Consider the following 21,821-nt stretch of genomic DNA (forward strand, 5'->3'; position numbering starts at 1 on the left):
AAAATCATCAATTATATTAATTATAACATAAAATAGAAATGCATTAGTTTTTTACTTTTAACTTTACAAAACATAATGAAAACTATTAAAAATAATCACATTTTTTTTTTGTTGACACATTAATGTAATAATAAATAAATTATATACTAAATATTAATATTGTAATCAAAATTAATTAAGATAAATCTTATAAGAATAAATAAATTTAAATCTTTTAACATTAAAAAGTAAATAAAACTAACATAAAATGAAGCGTATCTTAAAAATCTAAAAGTAAAAGGTAAACCTAATATATTATTCTTCCTATGGCTATTGAAAAGGTCGAGCTAGAGAAAAATGTATTTGCAGCCAGATATTCTTCCTCCACTGTGTGTAGTTGCATCAAGCACAACTTTCTTACCCGTCTCCAAGTCGATGATAGCATATGTACTTCCCCATTGCACAGTCTGGTTTGCTTGCAAAGAGACGACAACAGTGCAAGGGGAGAAGAGACGGAAACAGTGTTGACAACAACCCAAGTGGAGAACAAATGACGACAGTGGCGACAAAGCTCAGGCAGAGAAACAAAATGGATCTTTTGCCTTGTGAACTGAGTTCATTATTTAAGAAAACCAAAACATATTTTCCAATTGTACTGATGCAACGCAAGGCAGGAGAATCCCAAAGGAGATGTCCTAGCCCCTAGCAATATAACCACACAGCGGAAACACAACAACAAGAAACAATAATGCAAGATTTGATACTTGATTAATATATTCATAAAATATAATTGATTACATGCAATGTGCCAAGCTGTAAGGCCTTCTCGGTTACGGCCAAATACAAAGCAAGTAATAGTTCTGCAAGATCCCTCAAGATCCAATCCAAACACTAGCTAGTCCAGATCCTCACTCTAGTAGAAACCCCCAAGAAAGATCTCAACTTGTGCTCACAAGTCCACCAAGCAATCTCCTTGTTTTCCAAGCCGCAACTTCTAGCTCTTCTCAAACTCTATCGAGGATTCAAGTGTAAACTACCTCACATTCGGCGCTCTGTCCATAGACTTAGGAAAACTCACCCTTTAGCTTCCTCCTCTCCAAGCTTCTACAAAGAAGAGATCACCCTTGAAGCTTTCAGACCTTGAAGCTTGATTAGAAATGCTCATATGCCTTGCTTAAATAGGCACTTACCACCCAAGATGTTACCAACACAACCGATGTGGGATAAAAGGTAAATGCAACTACCTTTCAACAAACATTTGATTCCCACCCAAATACAACTAAGCACCACCACGTGACCCAACAAATATTAAATACATGATTTAATAAAATATCCACAACCTTCTAGAATTCCACCTACACACCTCAATAAATGGAATGACAACCATTTTAATTTATTTTTCTATTTACGCCACCTTTGCACCTCAAAAATAGAAATTTCCTTTTTCTTTTCTCCTTTTTCCCTTTTTTATTTTTTCATTTTTGTTCCTCTAATTTTTGTCACTTTCTTTCTCCTCCAATTTTTATTTAAATTATTTTTTTTCCCATGTACGATGCTCTTGCATCAGACTCCCCAGGTAGATAAAAAAGTGTGCCCCACACTTTGATGCCAAAAGAAAGGTTTCCACCTCAACAGGGACAAGAAAACCAACATGCAAATCTTCCACATTTGCATCACTTTGTTAAATACCAAAATCTCAACCATCCAATCAGCATGCTCACTCCCAGGAAAAAACTGAACACAATGCTTCATCAACAAACTCTCATCCACATCAGCAACTAGTGAATTCACACCAACAACAACAAACTCCATATCAGCAACAATATGTAACTCCTCAGCAACATATGCCAAACTCACAACAACAATGACCTCATTGCTCACAACAAGATGCTCTGCAACATACAAGTCATCACCAGCAACAACCGGATCATCCATGACCGAGTGCTCTGCAATTTCCATGTCAGACCCAACTGACTGATCATGAAAACCAATGTCCATCCCAACATCAACAAGGTTAGGAATATCTTCAGCAACAACCTCCAGCTTGTCTGCAAGTTCTGTATCAAACTCCACAAACTGATCAATAAAACCAACTTCTTCCACCTCAATCTTACAATGCCATCTCTTTCGAACAAGTCTCTTAACCGGCCAAACAACTCTCTTTTGGATCGGTAGACTCTAGCTCCACAAACAGCTACGGAATTCCTTCCTCACCCCATCCTTAACTCGATCAGCCAAGCTAGCTTCAAACCGAGCAGGCATCTTAGAAAAATTCCTCTCCACCACATCACGGAGACTCGCAATCATCCCAGGGTCCAATCCTCTCAGAGCCATCTCCCAAGATCTTCATAAACCCTCTCCAACAAATCCTTCCCACGCTCCTTGTGACAACCTCAAATTGTTTACAAGTCAGATCGCACCCTGCCACCTCACATGAACAATTAGGAACCACATCACATGTCTAGGACCACAGATCTGTAATCCACAAACTCTCTACGATTATGCCTCAACAAGATCAACCTTCCATCTTCGCATCCATCGATCAATTTGCATGTCCTCCCAAGGTCTTGGTGCAAACTGCCTGCCACAACTTCGGCAATGTCTACACGCTCAGGAACAACTGTGCTTTCATACCATTTGACGCAGTGCAAGGCAGGAGAATCCCCGAAGGAGATGTCCTAGCCCCCAACAATATAACCACACAGCGGAAACACAAGAGCAAGAAACAATAATACAAGATCTGATATCAGATTAATATATTCACAAAATATAACTAATTACATGCAGTGTGTCGGGCTGTAAGGCCTTCTCGGTTATTGCCAAATACAAAGCAAGTAATAGTTCTGCAAGATCCCTCAAGATCCAATCCAAACACTAGCTAGTCCAGATCCTCACTCTGGTTGAAACCCCCAAGGAAGATCTCAACTTGTGCTCGAAGCCCACCAAGCAATCTCCTTGTTTTCCAAGCCACAACTACTAGCTCTTCTCAAACTCTATCCAAGATCTAAGTGTAAACTACCTCACATTTGGCGCTCTGTCCACACACTCACAACTCCACCATAATCCTGCTGTAAACTGCCTCACATTTGGCGCTCTGTCCACAGACTTAGGAAAACTCACCCTTTAGCTTCCTTCTTCTCTCCAAGCTTCTACAAATAAGAGATCACGCTTCAAGCTTTCACACCTTGAAGCTTTCATACCTTGAAGCTTGATTAGAAATGCTCATATGCCTTGCTTGAATAGGCACTTACCACCCAAGATGTTACCAACACAACCAATGTGGGATAAAAGGTAAATGCAACTACCTTTCAACAAATATTTGATTCCCACCCAAATACAACTAAGCACCCAACAAATATTAAATGCATGATTTAATAAAATGTTCACAAAATATTTAATTCCCACCCATATACAACTAAGCACCACCATGTGACCCAACAAATATTAAATGCATGATTTAATAAAATATCCACAACCTTCTAGAATTCCACCTACACACCTCAATAAATGGAATGACAACCATTTTTATTTATTTTTCTATTTGCACCACCTTTGCACCTTGAAAATAGAAATTTCTTTTTTTTTTTAAAATTTTGTTCCTCTAATTTTTGTCACTTTCTCTCTCCTCCATTTTTTAAAAATAAATTTCCCCACGCAAGATGCTCTTGCATCATGTATGAACTTAATCCAAATTTATACACATTTAAAAAAAAAATTGAGGTTCACCAAATTTCGAACTTAGATGCTAAAAATTCAGCGAACCTTGTGACTTAGCCCAATAGTAACATTAAGAAATCAAAATTCAATAGAAATTCAAATACCCTTCCCAGTGGTAGCATGGTTATGGAATGGTAGAGGTGGGGGTACTCGAGTATTCCAAGTACCTGGTGTAGGGATGTCTCGAGGATGGATACTTTGAGATTTTGGGGGGATGTAAGTCCTTGAGTATCACTGGTTAAATGTTTTATGCTGCAAACATATACTCAAATTTTAATATTAAAAATCTTGTCCTAATGGTAATATTATTTTCTCACAGCAAACATTAATAAAAAATATTGGAAAATCCAAGACCTTACTGTTTACTGCCTATAGGTAAGGGGAATTAATGCATACTACTAATAGAGAATTATAACAGACACGAGTAATGTAACATTAGAGAACTGCCATGTGGTATGGTTTCAAGGAGGTCTTTTACTTCTATTGGAATTTTTCTCTACATCATTTGCCGCAATATGTTTTGTTTGGCTTGACCTCTTAGTGATGTGCTTGTTGTGTTGTGTGTCTCCCTCCTCTCGGCCATCATTGCCTTTCTTGATATTCACCTTCGCTTCACATACCATCTGCTTCTCTGTGGGAGGATGTGGGTAGGAAGCCTTCATTGCTTTCCCTTGGTTGAATGCCAACATCCCTTCCTTTGAAAAGTCCCCCTTTCAATGTTTAACAGATTCACCCTGGATTTCAAACAATTTGTGTCCCCGTGGTCTGCCGGTGTCATGTCCCCATATCTATATGATTTAACAATAAATAATCCTTAATTAATAAGATTTTTTTCAATAATAAACAATGGTAAGTAAAATATATATAATAATATATCAAATATATTTTTTAAAATCTAATATAAGATAATAATATAAATTAATATATTTAAATAATAACATTATTTAAATTTATAGTACAATATATATCAAATAATAAATCAAGATTTCAATATATAGATAATGAAATATAAATTACAATATTAATAGTAATAACCTATTATTATATATACTGATATTAGAGAATAAATAATAATAAAAATATTAAATATTATTACACATATGACAAATACAATATAATATTTAACATTTAATAATGTATAAAATATGTGATATAATCAAAATAGCAAGTGACTCAAGCAAAGTCGTGACCTTTTCCCTTGACATATATATTTTGACAAGTCACGAGGAAGAAAAAAAAGGCAAAAAAGGCTAAGAATCAATGAAGGCAAAGTCTCTGATCATCTAAACACTAGTAGATAGGCAAGAAGGAATACGCAGAAGAGGAACCGATTAAAGCATCCAATTGCATCGAGACAGTAAGAAAGTAGGAGAGGATAGACTCCACCCTAGATAGGCTCCATACACATCAGCATTGATATCATCCCAGCATAGAGGCAACCATAGTCATGGAAGGAGCAAGGATCACCTATTGAGCACGCTAGACTAGAACAAGTATCGACAGCAAAAAAATTTTCCACTCCTAGCAAAATGACAACACTATATACCCATCAGCAGCAACGTGGATGGCAAATACGCCCGGCAGAGACCAACGTACAGGCAGCGACACTAATTAATCATGTATTCAGGGATATACGCAGAGGAGGCATGCAGATCGAATACATACATTTCTGAACACAGTTACCATATGCAGATATCACAATGACAAATCAGACATTGTAAATAACCAGCAAGGAAGGAGCACGACTATACTGTGTAAATTGCCATCGTATTTCCCATACTCAAGTAGCTTTGTAATCTTCGGAAGTTGTTAAGGAGAGTTGAGACATTAGTGAAATTGGGACATCACAGATATTTAATTTAATAGTGAGGGAAGGGAATCACAAAAACATTGAAGGCAATAAGAATACAGATCGCATTGTATATAGAAGGAAACAAGGAGGAGCTGAAACATTTCACAGGCGGTGGTAATAATTTACCAAAACTCATACAAAAACAATATCCAAGTATCTGCCAATGACTATAACAATATTATTGAATACAAATTTAAATTGGATAAGTCCCATCACTTGAACCAGATCACCATCTTTATTACATACATAGAATCCCACCTCTGCACAACAACATTGTGAGAAGCTCATGCATAATTATTCTCAACGTATAAAGAAGATTAAATTATATAACTCTAGTAATTTGTAAGGGTAATACTGATCATTATCAGTACAAACATATATACCTAACTATCTTATACATACTCTCCACATCAAAGGTAAAAACAACGTGATTGGGAAAGTGACATCTGGAAATCTAAGTTTTAAAGGGATTGTCCATATTGTCCTTATTTTCCCCACTAGTCGGGACAAAGGGTCATTACAACCGGACCACACCACCTACAAAGGAATTGTGGTGGCAAAATGCTCCCACTGGCTGCATGCACGACATTGTATCATTGGTCGTCCTTTAGCATCATACTGAATGCAACTTCGGCCGCCCTATTGTTGTTATTGATGCAATTGTTATTGTTTCTCCCTCTCCATTGATTATCCCAATAGTTGCTAGATGATGTCATATTGTTGGTGGGTTGTATGTTAGTTGTCATTGTTGAGGTGGATGGTTCTTGTGTCAATAAGACTTGTTGACTTCACGTCTTCATATTGTATGGGCATTCCTTTGTGGAATGACCCATTATCTGGCAAATGTCACAGAACAGTTTCTTTAGGCATGCGCGCTTGGTATGACCTTCCTCCTTGCATTCTGTGCACCATAGGTTGCCATCCTCTTTCCAGTTGGTGTCACCCTTCATTATTTTAAATTCTCTCATCACGCGTAGCATGTCCTTCTACAAGGATTGGATTTTCTTATCCGATTCTTCATCACTACTCTCACTTGAAGAATTGTCATCGTCGTCAGACCATTTCTTTTTCTTTTCTTTGTTGTTTTTCTTTCACTCTAAGCCCATTGTATGCATCAGCATACAATGGTGGTGGTACGATCTTCATTTTTCTCTTGAGGGAAGGTTTGAATCCTTTGATGAACCAACACTTTTTCAACCCATCCATAGGCAAAGCCAAAGGTGTATGCAAGGAGCCTCATACGCAAGGGAGACAAGGTCACGACTGCGAGAGGAGGAAAAGGTGCCACGTACGTGGAAGGTAGTGCCACGTATGCACAAAGAGGAGGTAGTATTGCATACATGCACAGAGGAGGCAGTGCTACGTATGCAAGAAGAGGAGGAATCGCTAGACCGTGTACGCATGCGGAAGCTAAATAATGAGGAAATAAGATTTCTGCATAGAGAAAAGCTGACACATGGGTGGCTATTCATAGCCTCAACCACATTGCATACATTCAAAGAATGGTATAAAAAAGTAACACAAAGACTCAACAACCCTAAAGCAAACATTGTTGAGGAAAATAGTAAAGAGATAAGGGGAGGAGAGAGAAAGACCAAAACAAGAAACAACATGGCCACAACAAGTAAAAGCCACAAGAGTAGAGGGAAAATGGAATAAGTATCTGTTGCAAACATCAATTTTGAAGGAGTTGCAAGAACAGAATGCAGGTTGGTGGCAAGGGACAACGATCAACATCCATTGAAGGTTGCATCAAGGAAATCAAAGGTAGATAAGAACAGAATGCAGGAATTGGTGGCAAGGGACAAACAATCAACATCCATTGAAGATCACGTCGAGGAAATCAGAGGTAGATAAGATTGTATTCATGCCTATTTTTTATTTCAAGGGGTTTGAACCAGTACTGTGAACCCTAGTACATGGCTATGACAAGAAAGGCCATAAGTCCAATATCAAATACTTGCAGCAAAATATGACAGTCTCTTATGCACCCCAAAACTTCACAAAGGCGTTTGGAGTACCTAATAGAGGCCAACAGGCGGCCAAAGATCCAAAGATGACAATGGAAGAAAGAACACACTTGGTAGAATTAGCATGCAAAGAAAATTTGACAAAAATAGAGGGACAACATTTGGAGCAGCAGTAGAGGTATCAAGAAGACCTTTGTTAGGAATAATGAATGCAGGTGTGTCGTGGACTTAATAAAAAGTAAATTGATTGGCGGGAACCGCATATCAGATATTGCCATATCCATGCTTCCACAGGTGAAGGGAGTATACAAAGGTAAGATTTATAACTGGGTACAATTACTTTTGATCGTATAAAGGAATTCTTTCTATTGAAACATAAGATTCTTTTTATGCCTCGTCATGCTATAGCCCTATTTTTGGAGGCTTTATGCTCATAAGTTGCTCCTGAATATTGGGGAAGTTTTGTTCCTACCAACAGAGTTGAGCCGTATAAGCTTGCTATGCTATATTGGGTGCATATGGACACTATAACAGGGGAAGGAAGTGTCAAGGTTGTTGAGCCACACAAGAAAAAGGCAAGACAAGATGAAACCAACAGACATAACTTAGGCATGGAAAGTAGCATGGAAGAAGAGGAAGAAAATCCCTCAGAAGAGGAATCTAGTTGGCAGGAAGAGGAAGAGTACCAGACTTTGAGAACAACATTGGCAGACACATTAGAAGATGTTGAAATGGTAAAATTCGTAGAAGGATCCACTCCCAAGGGCCACAAGTGATACACAAATGCCAAAGGCACATGATGGTGTTCGTATGTGTGTGGCTTCCAAGGAGAGTACTAGTCGTATGGACACCAGTCATACACGTCCTATATACACCATTCGTACAAAATAGGAAGGGCATACTAGCATGGAGGGAACTGGCTGAAGAGAAGTAGGTGGCATGGGAGAGGAAGGAGAAACCAGTGGTTCGAATCTTGTGAACTGGGGTGCCAAGAAGATCAATTTTCGACCCTCTCAACTATCATAGATGGCTTATCTTGTTCTTGCAAACAGGCTATCCTATACTAAAGTAGTAGACTTGAGGTGCATTAGAGTCAAAACTCATACCATCAAGATTCCTACCCCTCACAGGATCGAGACAACACAACCAATTGTATTATTGGTATCACCGAGGTCAGTATCAACAAACAAAGGCATCCACTAGAGCACCCTCCCTCGTCACTGGGCCACAAAATCAAGAGCCCGAACAACTAAAGGATGGGACAAGGGAGCAACAGGAAAAAAAGGCAGATAACTTGCTGGCACAATTTCAGCTTGGAGTGGAAAATATACCTCCTCCTTCGCACTTTCTTGGGGAAACTGCATTACACATGCAGGAGGAACCACCCCTACAACCATACACGAAGAAGGGAGATATTTAGGAAGAACTGGTAGCCATGGAAATCCAACTGGATTCAAGAGAGGCTGTAACTCCACCTCTTGAAGAGAGCACCCAAAGGATATTGGCCGAATTGGAAAACATTACTAGAGAAATCAAGGAGATCAAGCAGACAGCCAAGGAGGTAGATATGGCTTCCATGGTAGCCACAACTAAATCTCTCTTGCATTTCATAAAGATAGGATGCCATGAAGACTTTAAGAAGAATTTATTGAACAAGACAAGCCTATTCACGAGATGGAAGTATGGTCCCAACAATGGCAGACGTCACACACAGTGCAGCCACATGGACCCCTTGCACACATTTTGTCTAAGTTGGAAGGAATGTTTTGGGCCACTTTTCTAGAGTTGCAGAAAGTCCATTGGGTGTGGGCAAAAACAAAAGGAAATCGAATAATTTTGGTAGAGTGGGTGAAGTTGGAATCCTTGCTTGAGGAAGAACAAACTACACATGCCGAGTGACTGGTAGCGGTGGAAAAGGATAGGATGGAGACTCTTCGACCTCTACGGGGCACACAAACCAAGCAACTTGCAACGGAATGTGATGTACAACTCCTCAAACAAAAGTTGGCACGCCTCACCACCTCGGTCACTAGCTCCAGCTTCAACTCCAATTGCAACCTCAACTACAGTTTCAGCTCTAGGGATGTCCTCTTATCCCTCTTTGTGAGTGTGCTAGTCATGTGGAAATGACCCTTTTTTTTTGTGGGGGGGGATAATGTAGAGGGTTTTTTTGTAATAAAATAATTAGGTAGTCACTAGGAGAAGTTTGTACCAAAGGTCGCATCGATTGGTATGAGTACCCAACCCGAGCACTATATGTAGTACTCAGATGGAATAGAATGGCATGATAATATTTAAGAATATCAGTATTGGTATGTAACTCAATTGGTACAATCAATAAAGATATATTTTGCCATATGTGTCTTGTATCGATTACTAAGATGAATATGATGGTAGTATTGTGTATATATATTGTTGGCAACACTACCATATTGGCATCAACATATATTAAAACAAGAATGAAAGACTATATGATCTCTAACCGCCATGTTGCATGAATTGACGACAATTACCAAGGAGTTGTTTCATATTCTAGAGTTTAAGATACTTCATTGTCTTTTAATGACTTATACCAAGGATGAGACTCTTCAAATGGACGCTCCTCATTGAAGACTTCAATAACTATGTACATCATAGTTTCAAACTACCAAAAGTTATGCAAGACTCTTAGCTTTCCAAAAACCATGCTCAATAAGACTTTGATAAACAAAAATCACAAATGGAGATGGCCCTTTGCTTTCCTGCATTGCTCAAGAACATGACTCTTTAGTCATACTGATCTTACAAAAGCTTCATTAAATAAACATGTTGATTTATTGAACACTCTTTGCAGTGTCAAAATGCCTGATCAATAGAAATGACAAAAGTCCACAGCAGCAGAGAGAGACATAATACAGATGCAAGCATCATATATACACAGATCTCCTACAACTACACCACTTCAACACCCAATTTTACACAATTCAAAATTTGTAACTTTTCTAAAATCTCTTTTATGCTCTTAGGCCCTATTGGACTGCTCCATTTTTTATGGAGAACCTTACAAGTTTAATCTTTTTGCTTCATAAGGCATTCCTTTATATTTTTGTGACTAAAACCCTAATCCATTTTTTTGCCATTCGTTTATGTTGCTCTTATACTCTTCTATTATAATGTTGGTTACTTTTCTCTGACCTATTTCACTTATGTTCATAGATCAATCCCCTTGACTAACATAATCTCATTGGGCCTTAGTTTTCACTTACCAATGCTTGCCCTCGCATGTATTATCCCTTATCCAGTTATAGTAACCGGACCTTTGGAATGGAATTGATTAAGACTTGCAAGATTTTGTTGACCAAGAAGATGAGTTTGAAGAAAAATCTCAAGAGAGGGGAAAACTTCAAGTCTAAGCCTCTAACAATTGCAAATGAGGGACAAGGAGTTGGAATCCGACCACTCTTGTCCACTCATGGACAACCCACCTCCAAACTCCACCACCCCCTTTTTGGGCTAAAGACTCAGCTCCACCCACCAACTCGCCTCCTAGGTCATCTAATGGGTAAAATGTCTATTGTTTCATAGGTAAAACTGAAATTTTTATTTGGATTTTCTTAAAAAAACAGAGATTAAGGGCTGTGAATTGCAAATCTGGGCACAAGAATGAGAGTTTTGAAGACAAATCATATCAGACTTAGGCCCTGGTTGCAAAACATCATTGTTTAGCACAAGAGCATCGTTATTCAAGAGAGAGTTGGAGATTTGGTGCTTCATTTGGAATACAAGTACTCGATTCTGAATGTTGTAGTGGCATAAAACTCACATCAACAGGTCCCTGCTTGCAATGGTGTATGTGTGTTTACAACACAACAAATCAGAGATCAAAAACTACCATTAAACACATCTGAGATTGCTAAGTGAAAACATATCTGAGCAAGAGTTACTTCTGCTACCAAACAATGGAAAAAAAAAATACCAAGAGAAAGATTGCAAACTTAATTTAAGAAAATACTACAACATAAAGAGATAACACAAAGGCTCCTAGACCAACAATATTCTTCTTTATTGAATTCCAAAATGTGAGAGCTCAAAAACTCATTGTTCCTATACAAATGTGGGGTATCAAAAGTCCCAAAGTCCTGTACTTACAAAAACATAGATATTCATTTGCAATTGTTTCTTGAAATTCATTTAACATAACAAATTATATATTTGTTTTTTTAAAGTCCAAGGCTACCTCCTGTTTTTTTTGTTATTTTAAACAAGAGAGCCACTTTTAGAGTTTTGAAATGGGTGCATGAGCCTTGTCTTTTTTTTAATCCATGGACAGCCAGCCATCTATTGATGTTTGGAGCTGTGAAGGATGGGAAAAGCCGGGAACATTTCTGACAAATCTCTGAAATATCTCAGATATTAAAATAGCCAGAAAAGCCCAAGAGATGCATCCCCGTGCAATATAGGTTCTTGTGTTTTACCCTAAAAACATTTTTTTCCTTTTACCTATAATTTCTGACATTTGTTGTACATTTGAACTAGTGAGCTTCCATAGACACATGAAGATTAATTTAATTCAAAAAAATTCTGACTGAAATAAAAGGTATCCTTACAATTGTGAATTCTACAACTTATGGGAAGCTTTTATACATTTTTCTGATTCTAACTACAACTTATTTAGAAGATTTTATAGGCATCGAATTTTACCAATTCTACTGATTCTAACAAGCAGATTGATACCGAAGACAAAATATCTACAGTCTTGTACACAAATGAACAGAAAGGAACTTTTAATTAATGGAAATATTCAATTTGTTAAATCCCATTATTATAACTCAATCCTTCACTATTTTACAAGTTAAACAAATGGACGAGCAAGCCAACAATAAATAAGGGAAAGTTATGTTCCTCAAGAAAATGCTCTTCCTAATCAACTGCATGCCAGCAAGGAATACGTATGCATAAAAATACTAAATAGAAAATAACTCATTAAATCAAGCTGATCAACTAAGATTCTTTGTCAGGTAAATCTTACCGAGGAATCTTTCGAATGGTTACATTCTTCACAGGTACTTCATCTCCTGGATGTATCGACAACAAATTTTTTACCTGCAGATATTTTTATAATAGATATTAAAGTGCACAGATAATATACATAATTAATTTTTGCCAGTGAGTAGTAATACTAATACCAATACAACTAAAAACATATTGCATAATAATTGTTCAATGTTTTAAAAATAAACATCAAATCCCATATTCAAATGCACATAGGTACATAATCCTGGAAAATTCATAATGAAAATGCTGTGTAATAAGTTATAACAACACTAGAAAGGCCTTGAATAAGACTGGATAAAAAAAAAATAATGACATGATGAAAAGAAACTGAAGAACTAATTGTAAAGACTTCTTAGTTTACTTTCAACCAAAAAAGGCAGATTGGCTTTAAATAAGCCTCTATAATGATGCCAGCAATGTAAAAATATGCTATAATGTGTTGAAAAGAGAGTTGTCAGCGTGAATCACAAAAAGAGGCTAAATATTGAAAACTTTATCACTCAAAAGAAAAGCACTAATTCTGTAAGACAATGTAAAACACCACATAAAACATTATAGGTGAACACGTGTTCAAAAATTTAAATATCACAGGATCAGTTGCAAGATCTATTTTATTATCTGACAATTCCAATTATCTGGCAACTGTAAAAAAAATATAGCAATTCTGCAAAACCTTCGATTGTCTAATGATTTTTCAATTCTTATGTTGTAGTCTTTCATGAACACCATGCAAATTTGTAGTAGAAGATATATAATTCTTACCAACACCAGACCAATTATATTTGTAGATTGTTCATAATATATAGGCACTCTACTATGTCCTTTTTCTAGTATTAAATTCATCAGGTCCCTGTACAAGAGAAATAAATAATTTTGAGAAATAAACAAATGCTAACAATGAAAGTAAGTCAGCTACATAACTAAATTTTCTTAAAACACCATATATTTGTAGCCACCAAAAGAGAATCAAGAGGCGAGAGAAAATTTACTTATCAAGCTTTGCATTGACGTCAATAGCAAATGTTTCTGAAATCGGAGTCATTGCATCTTCTGCAGTTTTTTCTGTTAATTCTAATGCCCCAGCAATGATTGTTGTTTCGTCATGTGTGAGTTCTCCTCCTTTTCCTGCCTAGATTGCAGCAAGAAGCACCACGTTACTTATAATGCATTGTTTTGACAAAATAGTAAGTTGTTAATACAAAAGTTAATATGATAAGATGGTCTGCTTCGGGGGTGGTGGGATGTTGTGGTACAATGAGAGAGTGACTTCAAAACTATAAGGATAGATATGACCCTAGAAACATGGTCAACTTGAATCTTATGTTTCCAAGAATAAATCCAATCAGATTATTATACTTCTGTCAATTCTTACCAAATAGAATATATCTGAATTTTTATTTAAAAACAATCTGTTGGCTATGGAATTCTTCCTATCTGATCTCGCATGCCATGCATATGGTCAATTCTCCATTAGTTATCTGAACAAAAGGAATGCTGGACTTTGGTCACTGTTCTCAAAGTAAAGGGATTTTGGAAACACAGAGACACTAAAGACCTCATACAAATGATAAATGCCATTTAAGTTGTCACAAATCTCCTTTGTCTCTACCAAAAAAAAAAAAGCTACAACCATAGGCCTTGAAACCCATTGAAAGCAGATCATGAAATTGCAACCACTGTGTTAGCATCGAAGTCTATTCAGCTTCAATTTTGTAGTTTGTCTCTGATTTATGTGGTTTCAGGTTTGGAAGGGCCCCTTGTCCCACTCCATGATCTTCAGTGCTGCATGCTATATACCACCTATCTTTGCTTAATATGTTGTAAAACATGATAGAGATACATTGATCACTATCAAAATATCTCCCACTACTTGTTCAGTGATGTCATCCTTATCAAATACTAAAACACTTATGCTGGAACCCACTGTTCATGATCTTGTCAATGATGAGCTCTGTCTTCAAGAGTTGGTTGTAGATGAGTTTGACTTATCGACTACTTCGTCTGTCAATAATAGTCTTGTCAGTGCTTATGAAAGCAGCCACCTTCACCAACTGGCAGAATCTTAGCATCTCCACATTTTGTTGGAAATCATTGTCACTGATGTCAAAGGAAATATCTAGGGACATGATTTTTCTGCTTAAGGAGAATCAATGCAGAAATTTTATACGCAGCAGCATTAAATATAAATAGGCAATATTTTTTGTGCAAGAAGAAAGTCAAATTAAATTACTTTTATTTTGGGCCAACTCCCTCTACAATGGGAGGACCAAGCCAATGCATGAATTTACATTTCTTGTGAGGACTGAGCCTCGATATTTGAGTGCCCCTCCTTGACATTGAAATTTCAAATAGATGTTTTTCGAAAGGAACTGACCTCCTTTGGTTTGGGCAACCTCTTTGGGAAACAAATACAAATTAAATATGCTACCCATGGCCAGCCTGTTTTGAAAAGGTGCATTGCTTGGTTGAAGATATGCAAAACAAGCATTACTTGGGGTTCATACCCTTGAGTATTACATTTATCTATTTGTTAACTTCTTAGATCTCTGCAAATGTACTAATGATTGCCATTGTGATTGATTGTTTTCCATATGCATATTGAATAATTTATAAATATGAGAGGAAGAGACATGTTTCTTGTGGTTAATCATCATTAGATATAAATAACATATATATATAATATAAAATATAATAAGTATATATATAATATAACACTAAATGATGGTTTACCAGCAACAATGAATCTCATGATCGGATCAATCTGACTGTAACTGCAAACTTAACACTCCCTCTTAGTTAGGGCGGATTGATATATAATTTATAACACATTATGCTTTTGAGTATAAGAAGAGATATCCCTAGAATGACATATTAAGGATATCAACATGAATCCATCAAAACACACACACACACACACACACATATTAATTTAACATATGGAATTTACTTCAATTCACTATAAGGCTAGATTCCTCAACACTCCCTCTTTAGCAAAGAGGGAATTAAAGCAAATATAATACAAGATTAAACACCACCTTAAGTGTGGTCTATGATAGATTTAAGTTATGGTATCCGGCAAGATTCAGCCTAAAGAACCATAACAAATGATTTTCATGGTGTCCGGCAAAATCTGGCCTAATAACCATGATGGATATCAATGTGTACAGCAAAATCTGGCCTAATAACAATGACACCAATAATTTTCATGGTGTTTGGCAAGATCCGGCCTAATAACCATGATAACACTTGCTCCAACACATTTTGGTGTTAGGAGATAGGTCTACTATTGATAAGATTGTCACCTTTCAATAGTTACCGTTTGTTCATTATCATAACTTTGGGCACTCCAGGACAACAACTTAATGTAGTCTGTTATGATAACAAGTCCAACTATTGATAAGATCGTCAACTTTCAATGGTTCCCCTCTAAATATATACATCAATGAAAGATTGTCACCTTTCATGACATAATCACAACAACATCATGTAGTAACTCACATGATATCCACCAGTGACCATGAACCAAGTCAGAGGGTGGACTCACCATAGTTGCTACTAGAGGGTGGAACAAAGGGTTTTCACCTCATACTTCTCTCTCATATAGGAGAGCGTATTATAAAGAATTTATCTTAGAACTTCTCCTCATATAGAAGATATTATCCACAAAGGATTGCATCTCAAAATTTCTCCCTCTGAACATCGATCCTAGGAGGTCAAGTCCTCTAGTTACTTCCTTAGAAACTCTTTTCACCCAAGGATGCTTGTCGAACTCACTCTAAATTTGATATCAATTTTCTGATTTTTTGGTAATAAGTCATCACTTCCTCATGATATACGTATGAGTAGGCCCATCAACATCAATGCAATCACCCACATGTATTTCTAGACTCCCTCTGAGCTAGGATACCGATTCGTATGGAAATGTAGAGGCTTCTGCATCGGATGCGGATAGATGCACAATGCTTCTGGAAGCCTTGCGGATACTGGCCGGAAGCCAGCTGTAGGCTCTCGGATGCGTCTGGAAGCTAGACGCATCCGGGAGCTTGCGGCTGGCTTCCAGCCAGCATCCGCAGGGCTTCCAGACACATCCGGGAACATCCGTGGGCCCAACTGCCTGAAAAGTGTAAAAAAAGCATTTTAAAACATTTTAAAACACTTAAGTATTGTACATAACTTATTCTGTCACTAGTGTACATACCATTTAATCATTTTCTACATTTGAAATATATATTTATATAATCATACATCGTATGGAGTTTACGATAGAAATCATCAGCCTTTGCTTCTCTAGTTGTTATTTGGCTATTTTATATGTCGTGGCTTGCCTGCTGACTGAATATTATTATGGCCACCGTCAATTCTCTTCAAAGGATAATTTGTCTTTTTCCATTGTAATTTCTTTGCAGCATTCATGTTATTTGCATGTTGCTTATCTTCGTTATACATATTTGTTTTCTTTAAATGCCAAACTCTGATATTGCTAGTGCCTAGAACATTTGATTATTAAACAGTATGTAGATACAACTTTGTTTATGATGTATGATTCTTAATATTTGCTGCTAATCAAAATCTTTGACCAAAAGTATTTACACTGATTGTATGTCTTTACTGGGTCTTCAATACTAAATACTCATCGTAGTATATATATATATATATATATATATATATACGTTTCCTCCCACATCCACATCCAAAAAAAAATTCCCCACTTCCTGTATTTGCTTCCGGAATCCGCTTCGAAATTTGCATCTGAATCGGTAACTTAGCCTCTGAGTATGAATCTTCTAAGCTCCTGTATTTTCTTAGAAGAAGTGTCATAATCCCTTTTAATGTAGAAGAATCTCATAATCTCAATCATTAAAGATGTTTGCTTCAAGAGCCTCTTTTTTTATCCATCTTGGAGCTACTATCATAAGATTGAGTCTGCACAATATTTGGTAGCATGTGTAAAGTAACAACCTTCTTTTCCTACAAGAACATCATTAGACATAAAGGAAAAGATCAAAGCAAATAGCTCTTAATGTATAAAAATAAATAGATAAATGTCATACTCAAGGATATGAAATACTTATCTGCACATAAATGAAACATCTCCACTTTAAAGATGGTTCAAGTGGGAATGAAATATAGTTTATTATTTTCCCTCCCCACAATGTGAAGTTCCCACTCTAGATTTCTATGTGGCTATAAGAGTGTTTTGGATTGTCTCTTGATTAATTTAACTTTGCACGACTCTATGCAACAAAGGTGTTCTCATGTAATCTTCTTCAACAAGGTACCATAATTACACATAGGACATTTCTTTCTACACAATGACAACTCCACTAAACTTTTCCCCCGTGTTATTTTTCTTTTGAGATGAACATGAAAACTTAAGCAACTTAATATAACTCTTTTTTATTGATGCTTCTAAAATTAAACATTGATCATGGTATAATCCTTATCACCTCTTTCATGTGATCATGCCTGATACCCATGCTACTCAAATTTTTTTTAACTAGAGGTACTCCTATTCGCACGCCACCTAAGGATCACATACTCATATCTAATGTATGAATCAAATCCTCCAATAGTGCATGTAGTAAACAATGAACTTATTTGAATCTCCTCCCCTCATTAACAATGCTCCACACTATTTTGTAGACCATCATTTGGACCTGGTAAATACTCATGTTGAGCTCGGTAATAGTTGAATAACCCAAATTTTTCACCGCCTATATAAAATATCCAATCTCTTCGAGTTTATGAGGATTCAATTTAGGTATACCAAAATTAGTGGTCATTTCATCATATACTAGTCTCCAAGCAATCACGGTTCATCTAAGAGCATTTAAGAACAAAAAAATCACATTTCTTCAATAATTTGTCTTAATGATGACTCTATTTTTGCGTTGACTCAGTTTTTAGATCTTCCTTCAATGTTGAAGACAAACTGTCTCTTATCTTAATCACTTTACCTCCTTACTCTATTTTATGTTACTCTTCAATGTCTTCACAAGTGAAGAGTCCCAGCATTGCTTGTTGTAAGACCCCTCCATCTGGTCAAGAATCTCATGTGATTAGGATGATAAATGATTCTTAACATTCCATTGTTGGATATTGCTAATTTAATCTAACTATAATTTTACAATCCTTTGAGATGCACATCATGTAGCTTTGATTATTGGCATGTCACTTCTTCCTGTATATGTCTCGCTTATTAATGTATCTTTATGAGATTGGTCTTATGTCCTTCTCTCCCATAAGAGTACCGATGTATTTTCCCCATGATAATTTAGTATCTAAAGGGATCATCTACTGCGATTTAGCGATTTCTAGAATCTTATTATTGTTCGTGTCTCTAATATTCCTTGTTGACTCCTCTATGTTGCAAGATAGGAAATGTTGAGTGTGCGTAAATAGTTTCCTTTGATGATCCCATAACTTGCAGAGGAACCTTCTTTTATATTACAGAGGATTATGTATCTAGTTTATATATATATATTCATTGCATACCATTTTTGTCTATTTGGTATTGTTAAGATCTTTCGTATTGTCTAATTGAGCATGAAGAGAGTGGGATCTTGGTGGTAGCCATAGCCAGAGCTTTCCATGGAGATTAATTTGGAGCAAAGGGAATCACCTGGAAATCTTTTTGAACTTGTTCCATCTGCTACAAGTGCAAGTCATGCCGAGAATTAATATGCCCGGTGCCTTCATGAATTTCAAAGTTCTGACCTTTGGGCATTCTGGATCACTTCATTTGCAACGTGGAGTCCACCAAGACAAAGCTTGTTGCGGTTGAAGCCAACAACCATAATTCCAGGTATGCGCAGATCGTAAGTCACAATGACATAAAGCCAAACATGTCATAGTAGAAGGAAGATAAATAACTAACTTATATATAGCATGTGTTGCGTGCACTGGATGAGCGCTGCTGATGAGTGTAAGGCCAGTAAACTATTGCTTGAGGATTGCTAAGCTTATTCTACACTAAGGGAATATTTGGCTCGACAAACTGATAAGAACGTTTTTGAGCTTCAGAAGTGGGTGCAACAATAGATATGAAGACTGATTTATTAAATACCTCTGCTAACCTTTATGCTCACGTCTCTTTGTCAACATGAAAAGAAGATGTGAAAGCGTATAATTGAAACTTCTTCCAAGATTGGGGAATTAGAAAGATCATATAAGAGAAATTTCTTCCAGTTATATAGGACACAAGTATAATAATTTCTGCTATTCTGAAATTGTGTCATTTTTCAAATATCTTTTATCAACCAAAAAAATATCAGCATCCCCATGCCGGTGAATGAGACTAAGGATAGACATTGATGCCTTCCTGCATTTAATAACTCCTTACAAGTTCCATATTCTGTTTATACTGCGGAATGTTTGACTGATTGGATTCTCCTTTCCATTGTGGTGAGTTCCAAACATTTACATTTCCTATTCAATGTCTTTCTTCTTCGCTTTATGCTGCTATGAAACTATTTCATCCAAGTCTCTAGCTAAGATAATTCACAACATTTCTTGAGCATATTTTTATGTATCCTTTATGTAAGTCTTTTCCTAGTGATCTGAAGCAATTCATGCCTTTAAACATTTGCAGCCTTGCTCTGATACCATGTTAACTTCTTAGATCTCTGCAAATGCACTATCAATTGCCATTGTGATTGATCGTTTTTCAAATGCATATTGAATGACTTATAAATATGAGAGGAAGAGACATGTTTCTTGTGGTTAATCATCATTAGATATAAATAAAATATTAACAATATATCGATTTCTTTATACTCCATAAGTAATGTGGTCCAAGCATATTAAATACCCTTCAAAAGGGTGTGATGTATCTTTCCTATCCTTTAATTAATGTTATCGCTATCCCTTGTTTTGTGATACTAAATCCATGCGATGCAATATTTATGAGGAGATAATGGTTTATTAAGCTCCTTCGTTGTGCAAGACCCATAATACTCGATGTTAATATCTTATATCAGCCATTGTTTGTGGTAACATGATATATATCATTGAAATTGTATATGTATATGCAAAGGTCCATTGTAATGCCAACTAAATATAGTTGTTTCATAATATATCGCAATAATGTAGATGGGTCCAATCATATTGAATGTGATAATCAAGTGTTATGTTTGTATTGACTATTATCATTGATTAGTTAATGTTAGTAGTAGTCATTAATGTTGTGGATTTCAATTGTTTTGATACTAGATGTTGATAATCGATATTTTTGAATATATGAAATAATTGTCTTTTTCGTTCAAATCTTTATGAAATATTTGTCTTATATTTTAATATTGTTATTATTATTTAATTTAAAGATATTAAACTATAAGACGAATATTTCATGAAGATTTCAAGCGAGTTCATTACACCATTCTAGACTACATACTTCTTCCTATTTGGCATTTCAAGACCACGAACATTCCAACTGTAAATATTGATCATGGGAAAGTTTTAATTAGGGGGGTTCTTACTCTTATAGAGTGTTAAAACAATCTGGAATCTCAGAATGAGCATGTTTATTGATGCCCTTCTGGCTAGAAATAGAGGATCGATCATCACATTCCCTTTTTTTTTAAGGGTATTTTAATTGATAACTTTTGTAAACAGGGCTTTATTATCAGAATAAGATTTATCATCCATGCTAATAGAGCCGTCTAGGCTTACAATATCATCCTCGTGAGGAAGTGAGGCCTCAGGTAGATCCCTACCTTGCTCTATGACTACTAATGTAGGCATATTAAGTTTTTTCACTCTATCTTTAATAGAGTTAAGAGCTAACTAGTGTTGTGAGGAAGTGAGGCCTCAAGTAGATCCCTACCTTGCTTTGTGACTACTAAGGTAGGCTTATTAAGTTTTTTCGCTCTATCTTTAATAGAGTTCAGAGCTAACCGTTGCACATTCAATTTAATAGGGATAAACGCATTGTTAGGGCCTACAGGCTGACAACCAGTTAGCATACACTATTTTTCTTCTCCTCTGGGAGGAACAACATTAAATTCATCCTCAAACAATGGATTCAATAGAGAAACAAATTTGTTACTCGTATCTATCACTTCCCTATTTCCTTGTCACACCTCAACATTATTCAAATTTTTATCTTCAACTATCTTACTATTCTCATCAACAATTTTTTCAGAATTAATTTTTTTTACCGTCATTTTTATTAGTACTATCCATTCTTGAGGGTTGGGGGGGGTGGTGGGCGAAGGGCCTGGGACCAATTGGGCCACCACATTATCATTGTCATTGTTCTTGTCCAGACC

The 21,821-nt window shown here is 36.3% G+C and overlaps 1 protein-coding gene across 2 annotated transcripts in view; it reads right to left on the minus strand.

The window, feature by feature from the left end:
- Positions 1–21,821, minus strand: part of LOC149564513 (DUF21 domain-containing protein At2g14520-like) — an 87,944-nt gene that overhangs the window by 55,653 nt on the left and 10,470 nt on the right. For both annotated transcript variants that reach the window (XM_089818057.1, XM_089818058.1), the window contains exons 6-8: positions 13,542–13,681; positions 13,315–13,402; positions 12,527–12,600 (exon numbers count right to left, since the gene is read on the minus strand). In XM_089818057.1, the coding sequence (XP_089674183.1) occupies positions 12,527–12,600; positions 13,315–13,402; positions 13,542–13,681 (302 nt within the window). The remainder of the gene's footprint in view (positions 1–12,526; positions 12,601–13,314; positions 13,403–13,541; positions 13,682–21,821) is intronic.

This window comes from Cupressus sempervirens, chromosome 3 (assembly GCF_028749045.1).
Source record: "Cupressus sempervirens isolate cs-2001-9-10 chromosome 3, ASM2874904v1, whole genome shotgun sequence".
In the NCBI taxonomy this organism is placed as follows: domain Eukaryota; kingdom Viridiplantae; phylum Streptophyta; class Pinopsida; order Cupressales; family Cupressaceae; genus Cupressus; species Cupressus sempervirens.